The 27815-nt window shown below is 44.6% G+C and overlaps 1 protein-coding gene across 1 annotated transcript; it reads right to left on the bottom strand.

The window, feature by feature from the left end:
- Nucleotides 1–610: 610 nt before the first annotated feature.
- On the bottom strand, nucleotides 611–17688 carry ZNF26 (zinc finger protein 26). Its single transcript, XM_057747050.1, has 4 exons — nucleotides 17276–17688; nucleotides 8022–8148; nucleotides 7667–7762; nucleotides 611–2549 (listed from the first exon to the last, which is right to left on the bottom strand). Exons 1-4 carry the CDS (start codon nucleotides 17306–17308, stop codon nucleotides 1198–1200), a joined length of 1608 nt encoding a protein of 535 aa, XP_057603033.1. The 5' UTR covers nucleotides 17309–17688; the 3' UTR covers nucleotides 611–1197.
- Between the last annotated feature and the right edge of the window lie 10127 nt (nucleotides 17689–27815).

The following is a 27815-nucleotide window of genomic DNA, read 5'->3' as shown; positions in this document are numbered from 1 at the left end:
GCAACAACTTACCAACTTAACCTTCACTTACAAGAAATAGGAACTCATTTTCCTTAACTTTAGCAGAAAACAACATTTACTGAAAAGATGAGGAAGCACAAAGAAGACCAGAAAACCAGGTTCAAAGGGGCAGTATCCAAAGTTACTCTGAGAAATCAAAACAGCCGGAACTGATTGTCTCAGTAGAAATCTGGGATAAGAATGAGATGTGATATTTCTCTTCTGGTTCATGGGAGACCGAGTTAGAGACTCAAACTCCTGGAAAAGAGGTTACTATCACCCCACAATGGCAGAATGTTCACTTGTGGCTAGTGGAAAGGACACCCTGAAAGACCCACCACAAGGATGCACACACACAGGAGAGGTACTTCTCCAGAGAAATCAAGGCCACTCTTACCGATCAATGGGAAACAGACAGTGAACTGCGAATTATAACCAATGTTCATCATGATGTGTGCTCTCAGGAAGGAGCCCTGTAACAACTGCCAGACCCACTTTCTGGGTAAGTAAACGCATTTGGGGTGAGAACTGGATCCTTTCATTCATTAAAAGCCACATTATTTTAGTTATACTGCTAAGAAATAAAGAGACAATGCTGATATTTAGCATTTAATATGGAGAATACTGGAGGATGTTATTCCACGAACTATCAAATATAGCAAGTTACATTTAAAAATAAAATACCAAAATTTTTTAAAATGCTATTCAATGTTACTCAGGAAAGTCACACTCCATACCCCTTAACCCTCAGAATGTGTTCCTTGCTGTTTTCCTGCTATTACTCTAGTTACATATTAAGATAAAAAACAACTTTATTCTCCACCCAGACTCTCTTTACTCTAAAACAGCATCAGATCTGGAACGTGACTCCCGAGGTAACACATCTCCTGTGGGAAAGTACTTTCTTGATTTATTCAATTTATAAGGACTTCTCAATACGAATTCCCCAAATTAAATCTTCATAATCATGCTACTACATCTGATATGGTTACTGCTCCTTCCTCCCTCAACTATTCTCTTGTGTATAAAGATTTGTATATCTTACTTTTGAAAGCTTTTGCACATTCATTCCAAATACGACTGGTCTGTGACCCATATGACTAATTTGTTAAGAGTGAACTTTTGGGACATTCTGCCCCTATTGTCATCCGAAGTCTCCTGAGGATCAGCTCCTAGCATCTACCCCACTCTGACTTCTCACTTGTGAGTTTTTCGATGTATACGAAGCCCTGAATTCCAACAGAAGGATTTCCCACATTCGGAGCATTTCCATGGCTTTTCTCCTGTATGAACCCTCTGATGTTCACTGAGAGATGACTTCTGAGTGAAGGCTTTCCCACACTCACTGCATTTATGGGGTTTTTCCCCTGAGTGAGTTTTCTGGTGTATCTGAAGTGATGCCTTCCTAGGATAGGCTTTCTCACACTCGCTGCATTCATAGGGCTTCTCTGTTGAGTGAGTTCTTTGATGTATAATTAGCTGTGATTTCCCACAGAAGGCTCTCTCACAGAAACTACATTCATAAGGTCTCTCGCCTGTGTGTGTTCTCCTGTGTATAACAAGGTACGACTTGCTGCTGAAGGCCTTCCCACACTCGCTGCATCCATAGGGCTTCTCTCCCGCATGAGCTCGCAGATGTGCAGTGAGTTGTTCCTTCCTCCCAAAGGCTTTCCCACATTCGCCACACTGGTAAGGATTCTTTCCTGTGTGAATTCCCTGATGCACAACAAGCTGTGTCTTCATATTGAAGGCTTTCCCGCAGTCACTGCATTGATAGGGTTTCTCTCCCGTGTGCATCCTAATGTGAACAAGGAGGTACGACTTACTCCTAAAGGCTTTCCCACATTCACTGCACTTATGCGGTTTCACTCCTGTGTGAGTTCTCTGGTGCACAATGAATGGTGACTTCAGACTGAAGGCTTTCCCACACTCACTGCATTCATAGGGCTTCACTCCTGTGTGGCTCCTCTGGTGTAAAATAAGCTGCGATTTCCAGCTGTAAGCTTTCCCACATTCACTGCAACCATATGGTTTCCCTCCTGTGTGAATTTCCTGATGGACAATGAGCTGCGACCTGAAAGAGAAGACTTTCCCACACTCAATACAGGAGTAGGGCTTTTCTCCTGTGTGGACTCTCTGATGGGCGTTGAGGTTTGACTTGGCACTGAAGGCTCTCTCACATTTAGTGCACTCGTAGGGTCTCTCTCCTGTATGAATCCTGAGATGTACAATGAGCTGTGATTTACAACGGAAAGCCTTCCCACATTCATTACATACACAGTTTTTTTCTATACTATGAGTTCTTTGATGCTTCAGAAAATATGAGTCTTCATACCCATGAAACTGATCAGGATTCTGTCCTAGATAGCTTCTGGCTGAAGCTAAGTTTTGTGTCAAGCTTTTTCCATGTGTGTTATATTTAAGGAGCCTTTGTCTGGAAGAAATGTGGGTTTTCCTCAGATGAAGGTTTCCAAATGCATTACAAGTATAACTTCTCTCAACACTTTCAAGCTCATCTTGACTTTTTGGGTACCATTCTTTCCAATCTTCTAGAAAACAAACAAATGTATTTTTAAAATCATAATACAAACCTGATATAGAACTAAAGAGCTTTAGAACTGACATGTAATAGATCTTTTTCTTTTGGTCCAGGCCTCTGACACTGGTTCAAAAGAAATACTAGCCAAGTGCACACACACCACATAACCAAACATGGGGCAAGGGGAAGTGAATCAAACCAAGATAAGTCCCTTTACAGAAATGGGTAGCCCATCAGCAGTGATCAAAATGTTTTTTAAAATAGAAGTTTAAAAAATGTAGCCTGCACTTAGAAGCCAATGCCAACTATTTACACCAATTTTATTACTGCAGGAGTTTACTCAAAAGGTGAATTCAGGGCTTCCCTGGTGGCACAGTGGTTAAGAATCCGCCTGCCAATGCAGGGGACACAGGTTCGAGCCTTGGTCCTGGAAGATCCCACATTCCACGGAGCAACTAAGCCCATGTGCCACAACTACTGAGCCTGTGCTCTACAGCCCACGAGCTACAACTACTGAGCCTGTGTGCCACAACTACTGAAGTCCACGTGCCTACAGCTCTGTGCTCCACAACAAGAGAAGCCTGTGCACCACAACGAAGAGTAGCCCCCGCCTGCTACAACTAGAGAAAGCCTTTGTGCAGCAATGAAGACCCAATGCATCCAATAAATAAATAAATTTAAAAAAAAACAAAACAAAAGAAAAACAACAACGAAAATCTCTTAAAAAAAATAAAAGTGAATTCACCAGATACAGAATAGTTAGGTATGACACACAGGTAGGTACATTGAGATGTTAAGAGAGACTAAGTGAGCCATAAGATAATTGAGGTAAAGCACTCCAAACAAGAAGGAAGAGCAAGTACAAAGCTCCTGAGGAAGGAACCCACGTGGCATGGTTAAGACACAGAAAAGAGGCCAGGAAAGCTGAGACCCACTGGTTAGGCAAGGCCCCAGGAAAAACTTTTCATCCAAAGAACTTAATTAGAGGGGATCTCTAAAAGATCACTGACCATTATGTAAAAATGAACTGGAAAATTGCAGAGAGACAAATTAAGAGCCACTGCAGCAGTCCAGGATGACAAGATAGGGCTGGCTGTCCTTCTGAAGCTGAGCAATGCAGACATATTTGGAGAGAAAACTAAGAAATGTACTAATGCACTGGATGTGGGAACCCAGAAGAGCGGAGGATTTAGTAACTCCTAGATTTGAGACTTGGGAAGCAGGTGGTACTGCTCTTTGAGACTGAAAACACTAGGAGAGAGACATGTTCGGAGGACAAAGGACCCTATTTTGGATCTTATTACATCTGAGATCTTAGTTAAATATCCAAATGGAGATGCAGGTAGACAGTTAGACCTCAGTTCAGTGCTCAGTAAAACAGGCATCAACAGCACATACAAGATATTAAATGATGTGAGGGATGAGGTCTTCTAAGGAACATGTGCAAATTAAAAGGGATGCCAGAGATAGGATTAAGATGGCGGAGTAGGAGGACGTGCGCTCACTCCCTCTTGCAAGAGCACCAGAATTACAACTAACTGCTGAACAACCATCGACAGAAAGACACTGGAACTCACCAAAAAAGACACCTCACATCCAGAGACAAAGGAGAAGCCGCAATGAGATGGTAGGAGAGGCGCAATCGCGTTAAAATCAAATCCCATAAATGCTGGGTGGGTAAGTCACAAACTGGAGAACAGTTATACTGCAGAAGTCCACCCACTAAAGTGAGGGTTCTGAGCCCCACATCAGGCTTCCCAACCTGGGATTCCAGCAACAGGAAGAAGAATCCCCAGAGAATCAGACCCTGAAAGCCAGCGGGATTTGATTGCAGGACCTCCACAGGATTGGTGGAAACAGAGACTCCACTCTTGGAGGACACACAAAAAAATGTGCTCACCAGGACCCAGGGGGAAGGAACAGTGACCTGATAAGGAGACTGAACCAGACCTACCTGCTGGTGCTGGAGGGTTGCCTGCCGAGGTGGGGGGCAGCTGTGGCTCACTGAGGAGACAGGGGCACTGGCAGCAGGGGTTTTGGGAAGTGCTTATTGGCGTGAGTCCTCCCAGAGTCCACCATTAGCCCCACCAAAGAGCCTGTGGGCTCCAGCGCTAGGTGGCCTCAGGCCAAACAACCAACAAGGTGTGAACACAGCCCCACCCATTAGCAGACAAGCAGATTAAAGTTTTACTGAGCTCTGCCCACAAAATCGGATTAAAGCTATACTAAGCTCCGCCCACCCAGCCCTACCCACCATCAGTCCCTCCCATGAGGAAGCACACAGGAGCCTCCTAGATAGCTTCCTCCACAAGAGGACAGATAGCAGTATCAAGCAGTATCTGCAGTATTTCGTCTTGCAAAACTGAAAACCACAGCCACAGAAAGATAGAGAAAATGAAAAAGCAGAGGACATTGTACCAGATGAAGGAACAGGATAAAGCCCCAGAAAAACAACTAAATGAAGAGGAGATAGGCACTCTTCCAGAAAAAGAATTCACAATAATGATAGTGAAGATGATCCAGGACTTTGACAAAAGACTGGATGCAAAGATCGAAAAGTTGCAAGAAAAGTTTACCAAAGACCTAGAAGAATTAAAGAACAAACAGAGATATGCAACACAATAACTGAAATGAAAAATACACTAGAAGGAACCAATAGCAGATTAACTGAGGCAGAAGGGCGAATAAGTGACCTGGAAGACAGAATGGTGATAATCACTGATGTGGAAAAGAATAAAGAAAAAAGAATGAAAAGAACTGAAGACAGCCTAAGAGACCTCTGGGACAATGTTAAACGCACCAACATCCGCATCATAGGGGTCCCAGAAGGAGAAGACAGAGAGAAAGGACCCGAGAAAATACTGGAAGAGATTATAGTTGAAAACTTCCCTAACATGGGAAAGGAAATAGCGACCCAAGTCCAGGAAGTGCAGAGAGTCCCAGGCAGGATAAACCCAAGGAGAAACATGCCAAGACATATAGTAGTCAAGTTGACAAAAATTAAACATAGAGAAATGTTATTAAAAGCAACAAGGGAAAAACGACAAATAACATACAAGGGAACCCCCATAAGGTTAACAGCTGATTTCTCAGCAGAAACTCTGCAAGCCAGAAGGGACTGGCATGATATATTTCAAGTGATGAAAGGGAAGAACCTACAACCAAGAATACTCTACCCAGCAAGGATCTCATTCAGATTCGATGGAGAAATCAAAAGCTTTACAGACAAGCAACAGCTAAGAGAATTCAGCACCACCAAACCAGCCCTACAACAAATGCTAAAGAAAATTCTCCAAGTGGGAAACATAAGAGATGAGAAGGACCTACAAAAACAAAACAATTAAGAAAATGGTAATAGGAACATACATATCGATAATCACCTTGAATGTAAGTGGACTAAATGCACCAACCAGAAGACACAGACTGGCTGAATGGATATAAAAACAAGACCCATATATATGCTGTCTCAAAGAGACCCACTTCAGACCTAGGCATACAAACAGACGGAAAGTGAGGGGATGGAAAAAGATATTCCATGCACATGGAAACCAAAAGAAAGCTGGAGTAGCAATATTCATATCAGATAAAATAGACTTTAAAATAAAAAATGTTACAAGAGACAAGAAAGGATATTACATAAAGATCAAGGGATCAATCCAAGAAGAGGAGATAATTATAAATGTATATGAACCCAATATAGGAGCAGCTCAATACCTAAGGCAAATGCTAACAACTATGAAAGAGGAAATACAAAGCAGAAATAGAGACACAGGTGTAGAGAACAAACACATGGGCACCAAGTGGGGAAAGTGGGGAGGGTTGGGGGGGAATGAATTGGGAGATTGGGATACCAAATTGTACACTCTAAATATATGCTGTTTATTGTCTGTTAAAAAAAATAAAATAAAATAAAAGGGATGCCAAAACAGCCCTGGAGCAGACAACATTTAAGGCTGGACAGGAGATGCAGAGAAAATGGGAAAGTCCATCTGTGAGGCCCAAACAGTGTGGTGATGAGAGTGACAGACAGACAAGGGTTAAAGGGAAGGAGCGGCAGCAGTGGGGGCGAGGCTTGGACAGTAGCCTTAGTCACCCCCATGCACGACCGCTGTGCTGAGGGCCTCAGTAGCTGTCCTAACAAGCTGTCCTAGCAAGTCCCTCGGCACTTTTGCTAGACACTTTCTTCCCCAAAGTGCTGGGAAAACTGAAGAAGTAGAGCAATTTCAGAAGTGCCTTCTCATTTCTGCCACTGAGAATGCAGAGTGGGAAAGCACAGGGTGCTCTCCTGCAAGCACATGAAGCTGGGACAGAGTGCAGGAGGAAAAGAGGAGAACGGCAATTCTGCTGTCACAATGCTGAAAGGAAAAAAGCTTCGATTTTCAGGACAGAAGAGCCTTTCCACAGTTACCATATAGAAGAGAAGCCCAAACACAGACAATTCAAAAGGGAAGAGTAAGAGAAGTCAGGGAAAGAAAAGTAAAGTGATAGAAACCACTTAAGATACAGGTGAGACCAGGCTAGGTTTCAGCATTCTTTTAAGAAAAATGCCCAAGGGACTTCCCTAGTGGTCCAGTGGTTAAGACTCCATGCTTCCACTGCAGGGGGCATGGGTTCCATCCCTAGTCAGGGAGCTAAGATCCCACATGCTGTGTGGTGCAGCCCCCTCCCCTCCCCCTCAAAAAAAGAAAAGTGCCCAAGAAAGTAATAGTTGTAATTTTCAGTAACTGGTGTGAGAAAAAAAAAGGAAGCAATGAAATCTCCTAAGACGGCCAAGGGGAGAGAAGGAAATGAAAGACTGTGGGCAAAGTTGAGGGACTTAACTGCAGAGGCAAGAGAGAAAACAAGGACCATGACCAGAGGAAGGAAGGCAGAGAAAGAAGGTGCTGGAAGGAAGGAAACTAACCCAGAAAGCAATCTTTAAACAGAGTGCAGAGAAGGGCATGCCAACCTCTCAGAGCCACAGGAGGAAAGTGAGGGCCTCGTCCTTACCTGAGGATGCGTGGGCACATCCCGAGTCGCCCCGATCGTTCAAGGGCTTCAAAGAGCAGCTCCCGCAACACAACACTCCCTTAGCGCCAACCCCAGTTCACTCCTGACCTCCTGTCTCCACGGTTGCTGTGCACCCACCTGGACAGCTCTGATGAGAAACTTCTGCCTTTATTACCCACGGCTCTTCTCCTTGCTCCAACTTGAAGATTAAGTCAGGCTTGGCACCATGGTACCCTGTTAAGGGAAAGTCACAAAGGATGTGGCCAAACTGCGGGGGACTCAGGGATCAGGAGCTAGGAAAGGAAGCAGCTCATGCACTTGGGGAAAGATTACAGTGAGGAGGTGAAAGCGAATAGGGACTAAGAAGCTGTGAGCTCTACAGCGCAAGTCCACAAGCATTAAGTACTTCAGAGGCCCCCAAGTAGAACAACAAGAGAAAAAGCAATGGCGACTTATGACTCAGGATCTGGCTGAAAAGAGAAGCAGTACTTACCCATAGATATGAGATTACTGTAGTTTTCCAGAGTCACATCCCGGTACAGGTGCTTCTGCACAGCATCCAGTAACTGCCATTCTTCCCAGGTGAACTCCACAGATACATCCTCGAATGACAACAACCCCTGTAACAACACACACACCATTCCACTGGCTGCAATTACAGGAAAGGAGAAAGATGTAGAGGACCCAGGAAAGGAGAATGTCCCTTCACAGACTGCCTCCTGCACGCAGGCCACCACTTCCTTTGAGAGAGAATTAAAAAATAATAATAATAATAATTAAGGTGCCATGTGCCAGATACTCTTTTGGGTCCTGAAGATTTCAGGATGAGTAAAACCCACTCTAGCCTCCAGAAGCTTTTAGCCTTACAGAGGTTAATGAACATCTATGCATGCAAACAGAATGAGGTATTTTCAGTCTGATAAAAACATATGCGGGGGGGGGGGGGGCGTGAAGGGGAAGCAGGGACGAAGTGAGAGAGTAGCATAGACATATTTACACTACCAACTGTAAAACAGATAGCTAGTGGGAAGTTGCTGTATAACAAAGGGAGATCAACTCGATGATGGGCGATGCCTTAGAGGGCCAGGATAGAGAGGGTGGGAGGAATCTAAATACAGCTGATTCACTTTGGTGTACCTCAAAAGCTAGTACAACAGTGTAAAGCAATTATATTCCAATAGAGCTTAAAAAAAAAAAAAAAAAAAACATATGCAGGGAGAGCTTCCATGGGTGGCAAACGAGATTCTAACTACAGGCAGCAGACACACAAGGTATGACCCTCCAAAAGTGCCTGTCACCCTGCCGGCTGCCGAGCCCACCTGAGTCTCAGTGGGAGAGAGAGCACATTAGGTGACTTCTCAGCCTTCTTTCAAGAAAACAAGGGGCCCACGACTGAGCCAACCAGGGGACACCCAGCACAGTCTCTGAACCTGGAGCTGGGGTCCCAGAGCCACAGGCCATAAGCCAGTGTGAGGGCTTCAGCTCCCCGAGGTGCGCGGGTCCTACCAGGCGGCCCTTGTGGCACTGTCAGCCATGCAGCCTGCATGCCTGGTGCTTGATGCCTCAAAGAACTTACCCACTGTGCTCACGATAAATTCCTTTCACGGGATCAAAAAATAGTAGCAAGCCAGAGATCCTCAGGGGGGTCATTCAATAAGCATTCATTAGGCACCAACCACGGACATGGTCCCTGTCCTCAGTGGGAGAGGACACCCCGCACGCAGGTGGTGACAGTGCTCTGGCAGGCCTCCAGCAGCATCAGGGGAGAGTCCACGAGGCAGGGGCGCTGTCTCAGGTGGCTGATCAGCGAGCCCCCTGCTGAGGCAACACTTGGGCAGAAACCCAAGCAATGTGAGAACAAGCACAGAGATTTCTGCAGGAAGAGCCTTTCACGCAGCGTGAAAACAAAGGCACAGGCATACACAGCTCAAAGGATGTGGTAAGGACTTGCATTTTATTCTACGTGAGGAGAAGGCCTTGAACAATGGTGGCTGCTCTGACCCCCATCTGAGACCATTCTGACTGCCATGGAGATGGGAGGGGTCCCAGTTCTAGTGGAAGATGAAGGTCCCTGGGGCTGGAGTGAGAACAACAGGGTAATGAGCAGTGGTTGGATCCTGGGTGTCAAGTAAAGACAGAGGCAGAGACACCCCAGTGGAGATGACGGGCACAGAGAGAGAGAAAGAGAGAGAGGACGTCGAGGACAAGGCGAGGATCCTGGCTGAGCGAATGAAGACACTGCCCTCTACAACGTGGGCAAGCCTGCAGGATGAGACAGGATGGGATCCAGGGCTGAAGACAGGGAAGCAGCAGCTAGATGAGCCCCTGAGGCAGGGGAGGTCCCTGAGGGAGAACCTTCCCACTAAGGAGAGCACTCGTGGGAAGAAAGGGGGGGGGGGGTCTCACTTAGCCCAATGGCCACCAAGCCTGCAGGCAGGAGGAAGCGACCTGCACAGAGGGCTGTCTGAATATGGAATCTGCAATGTTTCCCTCTGGGAAATTCAGGGAGAACTGACGCCCTAACAGGCTCCTCCCCAACAGCGCTGCCTGTAGGCAGGGGGACCCCAGGGAAGACACAGGGCGAGCAGCTCTGGGGGAGCCTCAGAGGCCAGTGGAAACACAGGGTAGAGCTCTGTCACAGGCTCCAGGCAACACCCTTGTGCTGGGGACTGACCGCCAGACGACAGCAGCTTCCCAGCCCGACCCGTGAGGAGCCCCCACAGGGACAAAAAGTGAAGTGGGAGTAAAGGGACGAGCCTTCCATCTCCCACAGCCTAAGTCCCAGAAGAAGAAGGGCTGGAGTGTAGCCTGGCCTTTCCAACACCTGAAAGTTAACTGACCTCCAAACATGACTGAGACCAGAACATCGTGGGCGCTTGCTAAGATGACTGCCAGGGCTGGGGAGGGACAGCTGACAGGGCCTGCCTGAGGCTGTGATGGAGAAAAGTGAAGCTGTGACTCATCTGTATCCTAATCAAGCCCAGGCCACTCATTCAAGAGGCACTTCACAATGGAGGGAGGAGAAACAGGACACAAGGCCTGAGGCAGATGCCACAGAGCAAGCGCACATCAAAGGGACAGGATGGAAGAAGAAAGGTGTGGAGTGGAGAGTGTATTTTACTTTAAGCCTTTCACTTGTTTTTAAGCTTGATAAGAATAAAAATAAAATACAAAGGAATGACTACAAAAAGTTTTAATTGGGCAAGCATAATCAAGAAATGAGAGAATGACCAAGACAGGGGGCATAACGTTAAGAGAAAGACAAGATGTTAAAATTCATAACTGATCACTATACACAAGCAGTTCTGCTGTAATGTGATATGTATGTTACAAAAAAAAAAAAAAAAATCACCACTACACAGAGACTCAGGCTTATGGGAAGAACAGGGTTGGGGTATAACACCTTTGTTGGTACACAGGAACAAAGAAAATAAGGAACCTTAACAAAAACAGTAGCAGTTTTATACACATTTAATGGTTAAGAAATACATAAATACTACCATAAATATGGCACTGTGCCTTAAAAAAGACCTGATGTTTGGGTGTCAGAAGGGCTGTAGCTTATTATAAAGTTGTGAAAAGAGGCTTGCCTGAAATCAGACTGACAGCTCATGGTGTTCCTTAAGAGATCAATCATGCTGAAACAAATTTACATTTTTAAAGCAAACAAGATAACAGAACTGCTATATTTACAAATTTGTTCCAAAAAACTTGAAAACTCAGAAGAAATGGAAAATTTCCTAGGAAAATAAAAGTAACCAAAATTTGCCCAGAAAGAATTAGGAAGACCAGACTGACTAGTCCATGGTCACAAAATAAACTGAAATAGTAATCAAAGGTATACCCTAAAGACAATGGTCCCACACTATCTTTAAAAGTAAGTTCTATCAACATCCAAGGAACAGAAAGTTTTCCCACATCTAATAGGATGTAGAGCCAGGAAATGATGGAAAACCCATCATACAAACTTGTATAACCCCACAGAGCAGGCAAGGACAGCACAAACTGTAGTCCAATCTCATTTATTAAAAACATCTAGATAAGAACACTAATAAAGTAAAACGAATCCTGTGCATACATACGGAGCAAACTATGAGTGAAGTTTATCCAAAAACTTAAAGGACAGTGCAAACTTTAAACAAAACAGTATCAAGGAAATAAGTAACATCAATACATTAACGGAGAACAGACAATCATCTCAATAGATGAAACAAAGTACTATGATGGAATCTAACACTTTTAAAAATCAGAATTCAGTTTGTTACAGGTAAAAGTAATTTCCCTAAGCCTATAAAAAATATGATACTTTGTGTGAAACACTAAAAGCGTTCCCTCTAAAATCGGGTACAAGACAAGGATCCTCACATCAACTCTACTAGTCAGCACTGTCCCAGAGGACCCCGCACAGGAGAAACAAAGAAGAATGCCAGTGACAAACTCTAAGCAAGGGGGAAAAACTACAGTTGTTCTTTACAGACACCTGTTTTCTGACTAAAAAGCCTAAGAGAAACAGCTGGCATAACATAGGAACCAATAAGAAACATCAGCAGAGTGGCAGTTAAAAAAAAAATCAACAGTAACCAACTTGAAAATGTAATAAGAAAAACCACAACAAATGTAGAAAGTGCTTAGGAATAAAGCTTAAAAATAGAGAAAAACCTAACAAAAAATACATGTGATAAAATACATAAATGCAAAGGAAAACACAACAGCGCAGATATGGAAGCAACATAAGTGTCCACTGATAGATACATGGATAAAGAAGATGTCACACACACACACACACACACACACACACACACACACACACGAATATTACTCAGCCATTAAAAAAAAAAACAAAATCTTGGGACTTCCTAGGTGGCGCAGTGCTTAAGAATCCACCTGCCAATGCAAGGGACACGGGTTCGAACTCTGCTCCGGGAAGATCCCACATGCCGTGGAGCAACTAAGCCCACGTGCCAGAACTATTGAAGCCCACGCGCCTAGAGCCTGTGCTCCACAACAAGTGAAGTCATCACAATGAGGAGCCCGTGCACCACAATGAAGAGTAGCCCCTGCTCTCTGCAATTAGAGAAAGCCCGTGTGCAGCAACGAAGATCCAATGCAACCAATACATACAGACATACATACATACATAAACATTTAAAAAATAACAACAAAAAGAGACTCATAGATACAGAGACCAAAAAGGTGGTTGCCAGAGGTGGAAGGGTGAGTAAAACAGGTGAAGGGGACTAAAAGGTACAAACCTTCAGTTATAAACTAGCCATGGGGATGCAGCATAAGGAATATGGTCAATAATACTGTAATAACTTTGTACAGGGACAGATTACCAGCCTTGGGGCAGTGATCATTTCACAATGTACGCAAATGTCTAATCACTATGTAATACACATGGAACTACCATAATATTGTATATCAGCTATATTTCAAATATTTTCATATTTTTTTAAAAAAAGGGGGGAAAAACCCCAAAGGACCTGAGTAACTGAGTAACATTTATGATATGTAGACTCAATATGGTATAGATATTAATTTTCAACAAGTTAATTTATAAATTCAATGAATTCTCAATCTAAATGCTAGGAAGATGTTACATTTTATTTCATCTAATGGTAGATATTTTCTAACACTCACTCACAGTAAATGAAATCACGCGTGTGGACTACTGTGGACTACGGCAGCTACAACTAGGAAATTGGTGGTAAATTACAACCCTCATGAACATCGGAGCCCCGAGGAAGCAGGGAGCTGAGCTAAGCATGCAGGCCGTTTACTTCGCTGAGGGCATCTGTCCAGCCTGAGAACAGGCGGGACCGCATCAGCTGAGACAGAGGACAAGTAGAGAGAGAAACCAGTGGAGGCTTCAATGCCCCTCTGGACAGCAGGCTCTCCCCAGGTGGCATGTGCTGAGTGAGGTCAGCGCAGGAACTGGGCGGGGATGGCAGACTGACTCTCCCACAGTCTCAAGGCACTTAGGACACAAAGTTCTGCAAGGGAGGAGCCTGAGATTGGCATACCCGGCTGAGCCAGTCCAACTAAAGCAGCACCCTAGCCTCATACGAGCGCACAATCCCTACTTAGATGAGGTGATCAGTCACTCCCCATCTGCACAACAGAGGACAGTGGAAACAGGCTCCGGTAGGAAGTAACACTGAACTTCAGTCTCTGTGGTTGTTCCTTTTGTTCCAATTCATGTATGTATACACACACACGCACACGCACACAGAGCTAATGTAGCAAAATAACAACCGGGGAATCTGGGTGAAGGGTGTTTTTTTAATTTAATACAGGAGGTTACTTTATACTATTCTTACAACTTCTCTAGTTTTGAAATTATTTCAAAATAAAACATAAAATGTAATAAACTCCTAGGGCTTTCCAGATGATCCTTTGCCTACTTAAAGGGCCCTACACAATCTGGACTTGCTCTCGCACGCTCCCTCCCCATTCCTGCCACATGCCTCTTTGCACTAGACAAGGCGTCTGCTGGTTCTCACTTTAAGGCCCCTGGCTTAGCTGCTTCTTGTTCTGTGCCCCCACCCTCCCATGATCATCCAGTTGTCATTCAGATTCTGCTTAAATGTTGCCTCAAGACAAGGTTGCCAATCTAAGGCTGCCACCCAGCCACTCTCATGTGCATGAACATTCACAACTTTGTTCATGATGTTCCTCAGAGATGTCTTAGCATCTCCCAAACCCTCCATGGGGTCATGGGCCCTGCCAAACTTGCTCATTCCTGCATGCCCTAGAAAACTACCTGGTACATAATAATCAACAAACATTTGCTAAAACATGCACTCAGGGACTTCCCTGGTGTCACAGTGGTTAAGATTCCGCTCTCCCAATGCAGGGGGCCCGGGTTCGATCCCTGGTCAGGGAACTAGATCCCACATGCATGCCACAACTAAGGAGTCTGTGTGCTGCAACTAAGGAGCCTGTGAGCCGCAATTAAGGAACCCGCCTGTCACAACTAAGACCCAGCACAACCAAATAAATATTAAAAGATACATACATACATACATGTACTCAAAAACAAGGAAATATTGTTTATATTTGTTAAGGTCTTTTAGGTCCCAGAGGCAATAAGTGCACAGGCTCTGAAGATACTCTGCGTGGGATTGAATCTTAGCTCTACCACCCTCGTGTCCTTGTTTCCCTTACTAGTTTGGGACCATGAGCAGGCTGTCCAGTTTCCTCAGTTGCAAAATGGGGATACACTTGCCTCATAGGGCCATGAGACGTTGATGATGTCATACACACAAAGTGCCTAGACCAAGAGTGGTACCTATTAATATTATTCAATAGTCATAAAGTCTTCCTTATTTAGGCCCTGTTCACTTATGTTCACTTATTTTATCTTTTTTAGTTGCTGTTACAAATGTTTTCTCTCATTGCATTTTCTGTATAGTTATCGTTTAAAGACAAAAAGTTCACTGGTTCTGAAGTTCACTGTATTCCTCAGGCCACCTCAGTGAAATCCCTTCTCCCTGACACCCAAACTCTTCCTGCCACACTTGATCACCTAAAAAAAGTCTATACTCTTACTAATCACTTCTTTACAACCTGCTGTCCATAGCCTCATGCAATCCCTTCACCTCTCAGGAAGTGACCATCTGCACTTCTCAACATTCTCTCTGCTCTGGAAATACTGCTTAAGACCTATAAATTCTGAAACCTAAGAGGCACCTTTTGGCCTCATGAAATACTTCCAGGGCATTTCATACCATGGCTTCTATGAAGTTCTCTTTTCTCAAATTTGCAGGGGAAAAGCCACTCTCCAAATTTTCTCTCACCTCTCTTGTACCCCAGCCCTTCTTCACTGCAGTCCCTGTCGTTGCCGAGTCCTCCACTTGGTCCTTTGTGGGGTTCTACTCGTCATACCCTGCACCTCCACTGACATCTATGCCTTTAATCTGTACATTTTAGTTGGAAACTCCCACCCGAGCTACAGACTCAACGATAGGCACTGCATATTCAATACGTACAAAGCTACACTCTGTCCCTGGACACCTCTTCTAACAGTGTTCTCAAGACCAGCGACATCACCAGCGTGCCAACAGCTCAGAATTCCAGCATTCGCTGTGAAGGGCCCCCCGGCTCACTCCCCAACCACCTGCATAGTCCAGGTGGCCACTGGCCCTCTCCTCTCACAACACTTCTCTATCCTGCTTTGCACCCTTAAACCCCTCACCTGCCACCCAGCCCAATGACGACCCTCCAGCATGGACCACAGCTCCTCTAAAGCAAGAAATGTACGTAATTTCTTTGCTTTGCGAGCACCAGTCTCAGGGTCCAGCACACAAAGACACTCAGTACATAAGCATCTGAACAAGTGAATGAACAAAAAGGAGAGTAATTTCCCTGACGAGGCCCTAAAGCTCTGGACATGAAGACAACTTGGTACTTGTGTGTGTAAAACCTGAAAGGAAACGTAACAGAGCTAGCAGTGTGCAGCCCTTAGCACACAGCCCTTGCTGTCCAGGCTGTTACCCCAGCACCCCGTTACCAGGCAACGGTTAATGGGAGACCACTAATGCCACTCTAACCGTCTCGCTCAGCCATTGGTTGGCACTGCAGTGGGCCCCTCCCTTAAGTGAGCAACTGTCAGTGAGCGACCATTACTGGGGGCCATTTTTTTCCAGCCAACGATCAGTGGAGTGGTGGTCATCAGGTGGAGAGTTGAGGTAAGAGGCAGACCCTGGCCTTCTCTCCCCCTGGCCAACTAGTGAGCTGGCGGGCCCAGGGAACAGACTGGGGGTGTGTCCTGCAGGGCTCCAGAGCCCTCTCCAAGGCCACCCACTCGCCGGGCCAGGCCCTGAAGGGTGGTGACCCTCTCCCTCATCCCCGCTTCTGTGACCTAATGACAGTGGCAGTTTGTGTGGGACACAGTCTGGGGCATCTGGCCCCCACTGTTTGGGAGGCCTGAGGGACCTGAGGGCCAGTTGGGTCGTGGGCGCCCGGCTCCCTCAGTGATGACAGCTGGGCAGGGTCTGGGGACCCCACCCTGAGGGAGCCGCCAGCTGAGATCTGCCTCCTCAGCTGGGCCTGGGCACTAGCGGTAGGACCCAGACTGGGTGCTGGACGAACAGTCCCAGGCAGGGTGATCACCCCCTCCCCCACCACAGGGACCCCCTTTCTCTCAGCTGGGTCTGGACCTCAGAGGGTGAGAGTTGTGCTTGGGACCTCCCCTTTCTTGTCGGAACAGGGACTGACATTGGTTCCGTGTAGATTTACGAGAACATCCCACGACCTGACCGCAAGACACCAAGAAGTTTGCAACAACTAACCACGCCCTTCCTTATCTGTCCTATAAGTGGGCTTTGCTGGAAGCTTTCAGGTTTGGGGGTTTTTCAGGCATGAGCCACCCAGCTCCCTGCAAAGCCCTGCAATAAACCTTTCTCTGCTCCCAACGCCAATGTTTTGGTATTGTCTGCCCTTACTATGCGTCAGGCGCAGGGACTTGTGTTTTGGTAACAGACACATGATCATTTCCTTAATGATCCTTAAAAAAACGACCCTCACTGCCCGCAGAATGCTGGGTCCACCGCCGGCAATAAAGCAGGGTAACCACCGAAGGCAGGGGCACCAGACACAAAATGCCAAAACACAAGGAACGCTTCTGGAGACCCAGAGGGACGGAGGGGAGCAGGCGAGTTCAGGCCCCCGGCGTGGCCATAAAGGGATGAACACGTCCACCCTCAAGGCCGGGGCAGCTGCACCAGTGAGAAAGTCCCTACTCACCCAACACGCGGCTGTCGGGGACCCGCTGGCCATCCCGCGCGGCCTCGGGCAGAGGCTCCCTGCTGCTCCCACCGCGCCCACCCAGGAGAGGCTTCGCGCCCCACAGAGGGAGGGTCCGCGGGCGCCCGGCACCTGCCGGTCCGGGGCTGAGTCCCTCGCAGCGACGCGGCCTCCGGGCCGGGCGGAGGGAACCGGGGCGATGAGTTTGTACCGTTCCGCAGCCCTGACGCGTGAGGGACCAAGGCCGGGCCGGCAGCCTCCACGCCCGGATCCACAGTGGGGGCTCAGCCAGCCAAGAGCCTGGTCCGCACAGGACGTTCCGGGCCAGGGTAACTTCGCGTCTCCGCCAGCTCCGCAGCCAAGGAAACTCAACGCCCGCGGCCCGCCCCTGAGCACAGACGCCCAGCCGGATACAGCCCGTTAGGCGCGTACTCCGCAGCGGCCGCGTTGCGTCGCACGCGGAAGTACGTCACGCGACGATCAGCTGCTGGCAGGAAACTACATCTCCCAGAGCCCTCTGCGGAGGAAGAGTGCCTGGGAGAGGGGCGGGGCCTTGTGCGAAAGGCTTGCGGGCTGTGCAAGCTACCCCTTTCCCCCCGTCCCAGTGCAGCCCCTGGAAACGCCAGTGTTTGTGCAGGGACTTGCGCTCCGGTCTTGCCATCAAACCAGGTGGAGTTCAGATCGGAAGGCACAGCAGAGTAGGACACTGTGTGAGGTTGCAAGCTGCAATGCACAAGGTTGTAAAACAGTTCTGAATATCAGTGCACCAAATAATAGCTACCAACTTCGTAAAGGAGAAAGTACAGTACATGAAGAGAGAAATAGAAGTGCATCACTAATGGGAGACATAAACATACTAACTCTGTCCAAGACAGAGCAAACAATAGTCAAGTGAAAAAAATGCACCTGAAAGCTGAGAGTTATGTTTTATTCTATGGACAAAACCCAGGACTTAACAGCATCTCAGATAATTATGAGGGGCTTCTCCAAAGCGGAGGGGAGTGGGGGGAACCAGGATATTATAGAATCTTCTGCAACAAAGACCAGGCAGTTGGAACATCAAAAGATTACTGTTTTTTTGTTTTGTGTTTTTGGCCCTGCGATGCGGCGTGCAGGATCCTAGTTCCCCCAACCAGAGATCGAACCCGCAACCCCTGCAGTGGAAGCTGGAGTCCTAACTGCTGGACCACCAGGGAAGTCCTCAAAAGATTGTTCTATGTGTGGGAAGGTTCAAAGTCTGGGCTCACTGAAATTGTTCCTATGCTATGTAGCTCAGCTATCTGGGGCCAGTATCCTGTGTTTTCTCATCCTGAGTTCCCTTAAGGCTCACCATTGGGGCAGCTGTAATGTGATGGCTTGAGGGCTGTAACATCCTTTGTTTACTGATATGGCAGGCAATATAAATTAATTATAAATTAATTGTGCTATAAATTAATAGCACAATTTAAAAAGGTCTTTCTGCCTGAAAATCGTTTTTTAAAAATCCTTTCTATCGAACAATAGCAGATGAAATAGGGAAATACAGACAAAACTGTAGACAACACTATAAAAAGATTTGTGGGAGAAAGAGCAATGACGACAGGAAATTTCATAATCTTAAGTAATTATAACAGTTAAAACAAAAACAATAAGTGAATTGAATCCTCAAAAAGCTAAAGAACAAATTAAACCTAAAGAAGGCAAAGGAGAGGATATATTAAAGATAAAAGCAAAAAACTATCTAAAATTAGCAAGAACAGAAAAGACTGAAATAATACTATAAATCTGTGGGAAGACATTCAGGAGCCTTTCTGAAACCTTGAAAATGTTAAAGTATGTGGGCCGAGCAATGGGATTCAGAATGTCCTGCTTGAGCAGTGGAGGAGCTGAGGGTGTGGGGCGTGGAGACTAATATCACCCTGTTTGGCCCTGAAGGATGGCTGGTTAGCCAAAGACAGGTAAGATTCCTCAGAGGAGAAACAACCTAAGACAGGCACAGCCGCAGAGGGGCCAACAGGGGTAGTGCATAGAGCCTTCCTTATATCACCCTGTTTGGCCCTGGCGGATGACTGGTTAGCCAGAGACGGGTAAGATTCCTCAAGGGAGGAACAACCTAAGACAGGCACAGTCGCAGAGGGGCCAACAGGGGTGGGGCACAGACCCCTAATATCTGAGAGAGGTCTCCTGCCCCCAGGGCTGCTTTGCTCTCCACCCAGCTCAAATCCACACCTGCTCAACTCGGACCCAGGAGGCAAACAAAGATAATTGCCCCAGTCATGTGAGGTCTTTGATTGTTTATGGGTGTAACCTGAGAATGTTAGCTGAAGAACTCAATAAAAGCAACGTGGGATGAGTCAGCAAGGCTCTTGATCCAAGAGGTCTTGAGCCCCCCGTCCCACTTTTCTCTTCAGTCTGTGTCTGTGTCTTCTTCAAGCTTGCGGCACCCGTCACTCACCTCCAGTCACCGAGCTGGTCTCGGCATAAATCCATTCAAAGTAACTGACATATACAGAACACTGTACTTAAAGATTGGGGTTTTTTTTTAATTTATTTTTTATTAGCTGTGTTAGGTCTTCATTGCTGTGCATGGGCTTTCTCTAGTTGTGGCAAGCAGGGGGCTATTCTTCCCTGTGGTGCACAGCTTCTCATTGTGGTGGCTTCTCTTGTGGAGTATGGGTTTTAGGTGCGTGGGCTCCAGTAGTTGTGGCTTGCGGGCTCTAGAGCTCAGGCTCAGTAGTTGTGGCACACAGGCTTAGTTGCTCCATGGCATATGGGATCTTCCTGGCCCAAGGTTCGAACCTGTGTCCCCTGCATTGGCAGGCGAATTCTTAACAACTGCGCTACCAGGGAAGTCCCAAGATTGTTAAATATGCATAATTTTTACATGCTCATGGAACATTATCCAAGATAGGTCCTATGTTGGACCACAAAAAGACTTAATAAATTTGAAAGGATTGAACTCATAAAAAGTATGTTTTCTGACAATGAGGCAGGTTAATAACAAAAGCAGGGAAGGAAGAGGCAAACAGAAGAGAATGCAAGCCTCAGGGAATAAGTAACTTATGGCCTCTTTTACAGAGATCCTGCCATAAACAGCCCAGACATGTGAGTCAAGGAGATAAAGGAAAACCTAACTTCTGCACTCTGGCCTCTGTACCTTGCCCCTGCCTAGATAAACATAGCTATAGGCTCCCAAAAAGCGTGGGAACTGGTTTATAAAAGGGGAAACTTTGTTTTGGGGCTCAGTCTTTGGATGTGAGTCCACTGGGCCTGTACCGGTACAATAAACATTGCTTCCTGTATTACAAGCCTCGGTGTCCTGCCTACCTCTACCGATTCCTTCAACAACAACAGTGGAACTAAATTAGAAATCAGCCCCAGAAAAATGGTAGAAAATTTCTGGTTTTTGGAAATTAAAAAACACATTTTAAAGTAACCACTAACTCAAAGAAGAAATCCCAGGAAAATTAGAAAATAATTTGAACTGAATTAAAATGAAAATGCAACATGTCAAAAAAGTCTAAATCACTAGAAATCCAATCCTGAGCTCTTTCCTTTATTCCACTTACCTTTGATTTAATCTTCCCCTTTTATTTTAACCCAGATCTGCTCGGTCACTGTTATGGTCTCATTAAACTCCCAAGCAAGTTGTATTTTTAACAAATCCCGAACACATTCTATGCCCAGTTCTCTGCTTGAAGGCAACTCGGCACCTAAGATCTGTCTTAGGCTGTTCTGCCATTTGGGTTGCCATTTTATGTCATTTAAGTAAATTTAAGTGAATAACCCCTAATCTTACAGTCTTTCCAGATCTTTCCATATTAGACCTTAGTCTCCTGTTAATCCAAGTCTCTTTATTCATAATTATGAGACTTTTGTTGGTGTAAAGCTGCTACTGCCTTAAAACAATGCAGAACTATTTCTAGGGAAAATGGCCTAGGATGGCTACTGGGTATAAGGGAATGGAAGGAAGTCTTGGAAAATTGCGTGAGAGAAATAGACATCTGTAAGAATAATTAATGACAGTGTATAGACAAGAGGAGACCAATGAGGATGTTTCAGTGTGGGAGACGTGATAGAAGATTAGGGACAGCAACTGGGGCAACTGCCTGCAAAAAGGAGGTAGAGCTGCAACAATGAATAAATACACACCTTTTGTTTCTATATTTTTCAGTGATTTAGCTTGGTGTTTGTTTGTTTGTTTTTTGCTTGTTTGTTTAATTGGCATGGAATTGATGTTGGAAATGAGGTAGGAGGTTGATGTTCTCCGGGGATGAGCAGCTGGAATTTGTCAAGTTGAGTAAACTGGGGCTTGTCTCCCCCTGACACTTCAAGGAAAAAGTTAATGGCAGGTGCTGAGCTCTGCTGGAGTGAAGAGATAAATTACCACATCTATCACTGTTGAGGTCAAGGAGACCTACCTGACTGCATGTGCACAGAAAGGCTCCTCTGGGGTCAGAAATGGAGGGGATGCTATCCCATAATAAATGCTGTCAATCTCCCAGAGACACCCCCACCCCCAGCAGCCCCCGTGCTGAAATCCATGTTGGCTAAAAGATGCGCACCTGTATTAGGAAGGGCCCTGGGCCAGGTCAGATGTGTGAAATGAAGCAAGATGATTGGCCAGAGGAAAACAAAGACCCAGTAGAACTGCTCCAGGTAAGTGATTTAAGTCACCTCTCTGGTGAGCTCCTTATTAAGGAGGATGCCTGAACTCTTCTCCTCGTGCGTATTTCTGCCTTGCTTCTGTCTTAAATAAGCTGCTTCTCTGTGTGCTCTCCCACATGTTGTGCTGTGTCTCCAATAATAAACTTTGTGTCATTTTTAAGTTTTGTCTCCTTGAAAACTTTTTGTTTTCAACAGAGATAAGAGCCAGGGCAGCTCCACTTCTAGCCTCTAGTCTCTAGTAGTCTAGTGGTTAGAATTCCTGGTTTTCATCCTTGTTACCCAGGTTCAGTTCCTGGGCAGGGAACTAAGATCCTGCTCAAGCCACCACTCACTGCTGTCTCCCTGAGATCAGAAACACCATGCCTAATTAATGCAGCAAATTTGCATTAATATTCATTTGGATGCAAATGCCAGAAATATAGCTCAAACTAGCTTCAACTAATAGAGAAAATTATTAGCATTTATTTATTTATTTATTTTTGGCTGCATCAGGTCTTAGTTGCAGCACCTGGGATCTTCATTGAGGTGCCAGGATCTTTCGTTGCAGCGTGCTGGCTTCTCTCTAGTTGTGGCGTGAGGGTTTTCTCTTCTCTAGTTGTGGTGCACAGGCTCCAGGGCACATGGGCTCTGTAGTTTGCAGCACAGGGCTCTCTAGTTGAGGTGCAAGAGCTCATTAGTTGTGGCTTAGTTGCCCCAGGGCATGTGGCATCTTAGTTCTCTGACCAGGGCTCAAATCCACATCCCCTGCATTTGAAGGGGGATTCTGGACCACCAGGGAAGTCCCTGTATTTGCTTTTACAGCTGAAGGGAACAAGCAGTGGGCTTCAGGAATGACTGGACTCACAGCTTCATCGCCATGACGTGACTGTCTCCCTTTCTCTGTTCTTTCCAGATGGCCTCATTTTCAGTCAAGCTTTCCTCATGAAGTAGCAGAGGAAAACTCACCCTTCTTTCATAACCATTCTGGAAAATATGTGGGGCTGGACTCTCAGAGGGTCAGCTTCCCATCCCTGAACAAGAGTCACAGTGACTGACAGTCCAGCCCTTGACCCAATGTATGAAACCAATACCTCATTGTCTGAAGCTTTACTGAAACCACATAGACTAAGCACAGTAGAAAGGTTGTTTCCTAAAGAAAAACTGAGATGACTTATCAGAAGAAAGGGAATGGATGTAGGGAAGGCAAAAATAAAATTTCTCAGGCCCTCTAGTTCTAGAATTACTGATTCCCCTGATACATGAGTTCACCCTATTCCATAGGACAGTCACAGCATGAGGAAGCTCTATACACATTTTCAAGGCTCAGATCATATTGCAAAGCCTCCAAATTCATCCTTGTCTATCCCAATGTATTTTGATCCTGCCGTATTTATGAACTGTGGTAGGACTTGTCATTTGAACCATGTAAATTATTCCTATGGCCTTCACATCACATATCATTCTTTGTTTCCTCCTTGCACATCTTTATTTTTTTCTCACTCCTTCAATTCTAAGCTTTGGGTAGGAACGTGCTGCTATTTATTTTGTTCCTGATTTTGGAAACAGTAGATTCTCTTCAGATACTGAATTGGTTGGTTGGTTTACAGGGAATATGCCTAGAAAAATTATTTCTCCGTTTTTAAAATTGTCTTTCTCATAATAATTTCTTCTCAGTCTCAGCTTTCCTGATCTTCCATTCTCTTTCCGTGCTTTTATTTTGTGTGTGTGGCAAATCTACTATATAAGCCTAGGACTTTAATACCAAGGGACTCAGCAAAGGATGAGACAAATGTATTTCTCTAACAGATATCGGTAAGCTAACTGGAACAAGAAGTGTACACAGGTAGTAGGTTGTGTTTTGCAGGAAACGGACTCTGTGATCGAGATTTATGAGCATGTGGTTTGTAAGGAAGTGAGGGGAGCAGGACAGGACGGAGGGGAAATTTGAACAGAGGTCCATTTACAAAGGTTTCAGCTAATCCTACAAAGATCTCTGAAGCAGACCCTTAGAGATATCCAAAATTGAGGAAAAGGGGTGGGGACTTTGTACCCCCATATTGACCACTTATTGCATAGAGGCTGTCCCCAGGAGGAGGCTAATCTTAGGTGAGGCAGATCCCTTCAGCTGAGGGCAATTTCTCAAGAGGGACTCATCTGGGGCCTCTTAGAAGGCACCACAATTGGTAGCTGGAGGAATCAGTGCCTCAGTCCTGAAAGAGGTTCCGGGTTGTACACCAGAACACCCATGACGACGCACAAGGCAGTGAACCTCTGAGATAAGATTCTGCAAAAAAATCAGTCTATTGTTACAAAGTCCACTTTTAAAAAGAACTAGGCAAAACCACTGTAAGACGTACCCTCCTAGGGTCAGTACTGATACTTGATAAGAAAACATTCAATTTGCGAAAAAGTAGTATTTATGCCAATAATGCTTTTCAGAGTTCAATCAGGTACAGAGGTTTAGAGTGACCTAAATTTTTTTTCAGCTAGAAAACTTCTTTATTTTTCATCCTGAAAAGTTGAGCTTGAGATTTCACACAGACTCTACAGTGAATAGGCCTGTATTGTATTTTCTTTTCTGAGTCACAACTTTGTTTTTTGACCACCGAGGTTTGAATTCTTGATATACTAGTAAATAGCTTTGTGGCATTGGGTTTAAATAAAAGTGGTCAGTAAGTGTTATCTATTATCTTTATTGCTATTCTTGTCATTATGAAATGTGTGTGGTTGCAGAGCAGAGGTCTGGGATGCCCTTGAAAGTTTTTGGTTATCATCAGCAATATAAATTGATATTTTTAAAAAAAACTAAGTCTTAAAACAGATACAGAATATTTTGGAGGCTGGAGGGAAAGAGTTCACCACTTATTACATGACTGCAGATATACAGTGAAGAATATGATTCTAAATTGACTTCTCCAGTTCCTTAACTTAATAATATTTTCCTGCATTATTGTTTGCCTTTATTGTATCCAGTGATTTTCAAAGTTAAGGGATGGTTGGAGTCACCTAAGCTAGTAACACACCTGTTCTTTCCAGAGGATGAGACTTGGACATTTGTATTTTTATTAAACTTGCTAGATGGATATGATGCTCGTCAAAGCATGAGAATCACTGATTTACCTCATTCTCTAATACCCTTTCCCACTTTCCTAGACAAAAGTCTCCCAGTTTTCAGTGTTATTGTCCAATTTTTTAGATTGCAAATACATGGTCAAGAGCTGTCTGTGCCATTCGTGTATTATTTGATGTTTAATGATCCCACTTTCAGTATAGAAGTCTCCTTTCTTCGAAAATAAGAAATCAAAGTAGGAATTTTTTTTTCTTTCATGTGTGAGTCTAGAATATTTGTGAAGATAACTCATCCCAACACAAAATGATGGAATAACTGTTAAGCCACAGTCTTAAGTGTTCCAGCTTCAAAGAGAATTAGGAACATAAAGGCCACTATATGGAACAGAAGGGAGATCAGAAGACACTTTCAGCACCTAACAAGAAATCCCTTCTTTCAGCCAAAACACAAATCTTAGTCTATATCTGGGAATTCTTACTGGAGAGAAACCTTACAAACATGCTAAGTGTGAAAAATATCTTAGCTCTAACATAGTTCTAACCCAACATCAGAAAATACATGCTGGAATCAAACCCTATGAAGATAATTCCCTGGAGTACAGAGCAAATGTTACTCCACATCCCATAATCAGTGTAGAAAATCTCTCTGAATGCAAGGAATGTGAAAAAGCCTTTATTACTCACTCCTTATTGAATAGGAGGCTGTTTATAAAAGGTTCTAACTGTAAGCAACATGGGAAGATTTTTAGTTATTGCTCAGGCCTTGTTAAACATCAGAGAAGGGACTTCCCCGGTGGCACAGTGGTTAAGAATCTGTCTGCCAACTTAAATGTCCATCAACAGATGAATGGATAAAGAAGATGTGGTACATATATACAATGGAATATTACTCAGCTGTAAAAAGCAACGAAACTGGGACATTTGTAGAGACATGGATGGACCTGGAGACTGTCATACAGAGTGAAGTGAATCAGAAAGAGAAAAACAAATATCGTATATTAACACATATATGTGAACAATAGAAAAATGGTACAAATCAACCAGTTTGCAAGGCAGAAATAGAGACACAGATGTAGAGAACAAACACATGGACACCAGGTGGGGAAAGCGGGGAGGGTTGGGGGGGAATGAATTGGGATATTGGGATACCAAATTGTACACTCTAAATATATGCAGTTTATTGTAAAAAATTAAAAATTAAAAAAAAAAATCTGCCTGCCAATGCAGGGGACACAAGTTCAAGCCCTGGTCCAGGAAGATCCCACATGCTGTGGAGCAGCTAAGCCTGTGAGCCACAACTACTGAGCTTGTGCTCCAGAGCCCATGAGCCACAACTATTGAGCCCACGTGCCACAACTACTGAAGTTCATGTGCCTAAATCCGTAGCAAGAGAAGCCACTGCTCAATGAGAAACCCATGCAACAAAGAGTAGCCCCTGCTCTCCACAACTAGAGAAAGCCCACATGCAGCAACAAAGACCCAACACAGCCAAAAATAAATAAATAAATATTTATTTATTTATTTATTTTTTTAATCAGAGAATTCATACTGAAGAAAGACCCTGCGAATTTAATGAGGATGACAGCCTTCAGATACCTTGACGACTTCATTACACATCAGAGACTTCTAAGCCAAGAGCAACTTTACCCAAATCAAACCAAGAGAACAGGTCCCATGCCCATTCTGAAGAGTCTAAAGAACCAGTTATAGAAGTGTTAACTAAATTGCCTACTTTAAAAAATGAAACAAAACCTTCTTTGCCACTTAAAAAGGCACTAAACAGTTGATCCAACTTACTTAAGAAATCAACTGATTTTTCACAATAAATTAGCATCAAAGGAAGTTGGGTGAAAAATGAACACAAAGTTAATAATTTTCACCATATCTCAGGTCATCTTGTTCTGCTGATCTTGAGCAGAAGCTGTCCACTTCATGCAGTGATGTGTTCCTGAAAATTTCCTAAGACTCTTCAGTGTGAGGCCTCCAGCTAGTACTGTTTCCAAACTATTTAAGAATGACAAGTCTTCGGACTTCCCTGGTGGTCCAGTGGTTAAGACTCCACGCTCCCAATGCAGGGGGCCTGGGTTCAACTCCTGGTCAGGGAACTAAACCCCACATGCATGTCACAATTAAGAGTTTGAATGTCACAACTAAGAGTCCGCATGCCCCAACTAAAAGAGCCTACATGCTGCAACTAAGAGCCCCCAAGCTGCAACTAAAGATTCCATGTGCCACAACTAAAGATCCTGCATGCCGTAACTAAAGATCCTGCAACCAGCCCAGCCAAATAAATAAATAAATATTAAAAAACAAAAAGAATGACAAGTCTTTTTACTTGAGACCAGGATCAGCAACCTGGAGATTTAATGTTGTTTGTTAACAACTGCATTCATGTAAACTTAAGACATATAAAATGTACATGAGGTGTGATAAATAGAGTCTATATATAGCAAAAGTATGTATTGAATGGAAGGCTACACAGCACATTCATTGCAATGATTTCCCCAAGAGCAGTGGTTATAGAAGGAAAGAAACTAAAGGTTCAGAGAACAGCAACTGAATACACACTGTTGTGATTTTGTTTTGTTTTTTTATTTTTTGATAAAGAATGATATGAATCAAATATTTCCAAATATGAATATTTGAGCACTTGACTGTTTATATCATTCTCTATACTTTTGTGTATTTTTAAAATATTCTCAATTTAAGAAAACAATATTGGTGATAGTTTTATGATTTCTAATGATAATACTCCTTGTACTGTTACCCATTTATGAGACATTTATTTTTATATGTTAAGGTAGTAGTATCTCAACACTTCTGTGTGTTTTTTTTTAATGGACAT

The sequence above is a fragment of the Hippopotamus amphibius genome, chromosome 8, assembly GCF_030028045.1.
Source record: "Hippopotamus amphibius kiboko isolate mHipAmp2 chromosome 8, mHipAmp2.hap2, whole genome shotgun sequence".
NCBI classification, from domain to species: Eukaryota; Metazoa; Chordata; class Mammalia; order Artiodactyla; family Hippopotamidae; genus Hippopotamus; species Hippopotamus amphibius.
The sequence above is the reverse complement of the archived record's forward strand: the minus strand, read 5'-3'. Positions and strand labels throughout refer to the sequence as shown.

Excerpts from the sequence above, each read along its gene's own strand:
- ZNF26 (XM_057747050.1), bottom strand. The coding sequence starts at position 17,308 with ATGGCCAGCGGGTCCCCGACAGCCGCGTGTTGG. Across the intron at positions 8,149-17,275 it reads CCCCGACAGCCGCGTGTTGG|GGGTTGTTGTCATTCGAGGA; the intron begins GTGAGTAGGGAC and ends GTGTTGTTACAG. Across the intron at positions 2,550-7,666 it reads TTCTCATCAGAGCTGTCCAG|AAGATTGGAAAGAATGGTAC; the intron begins GTGGGTGCACAG and ends TTTGTTTTCTAG.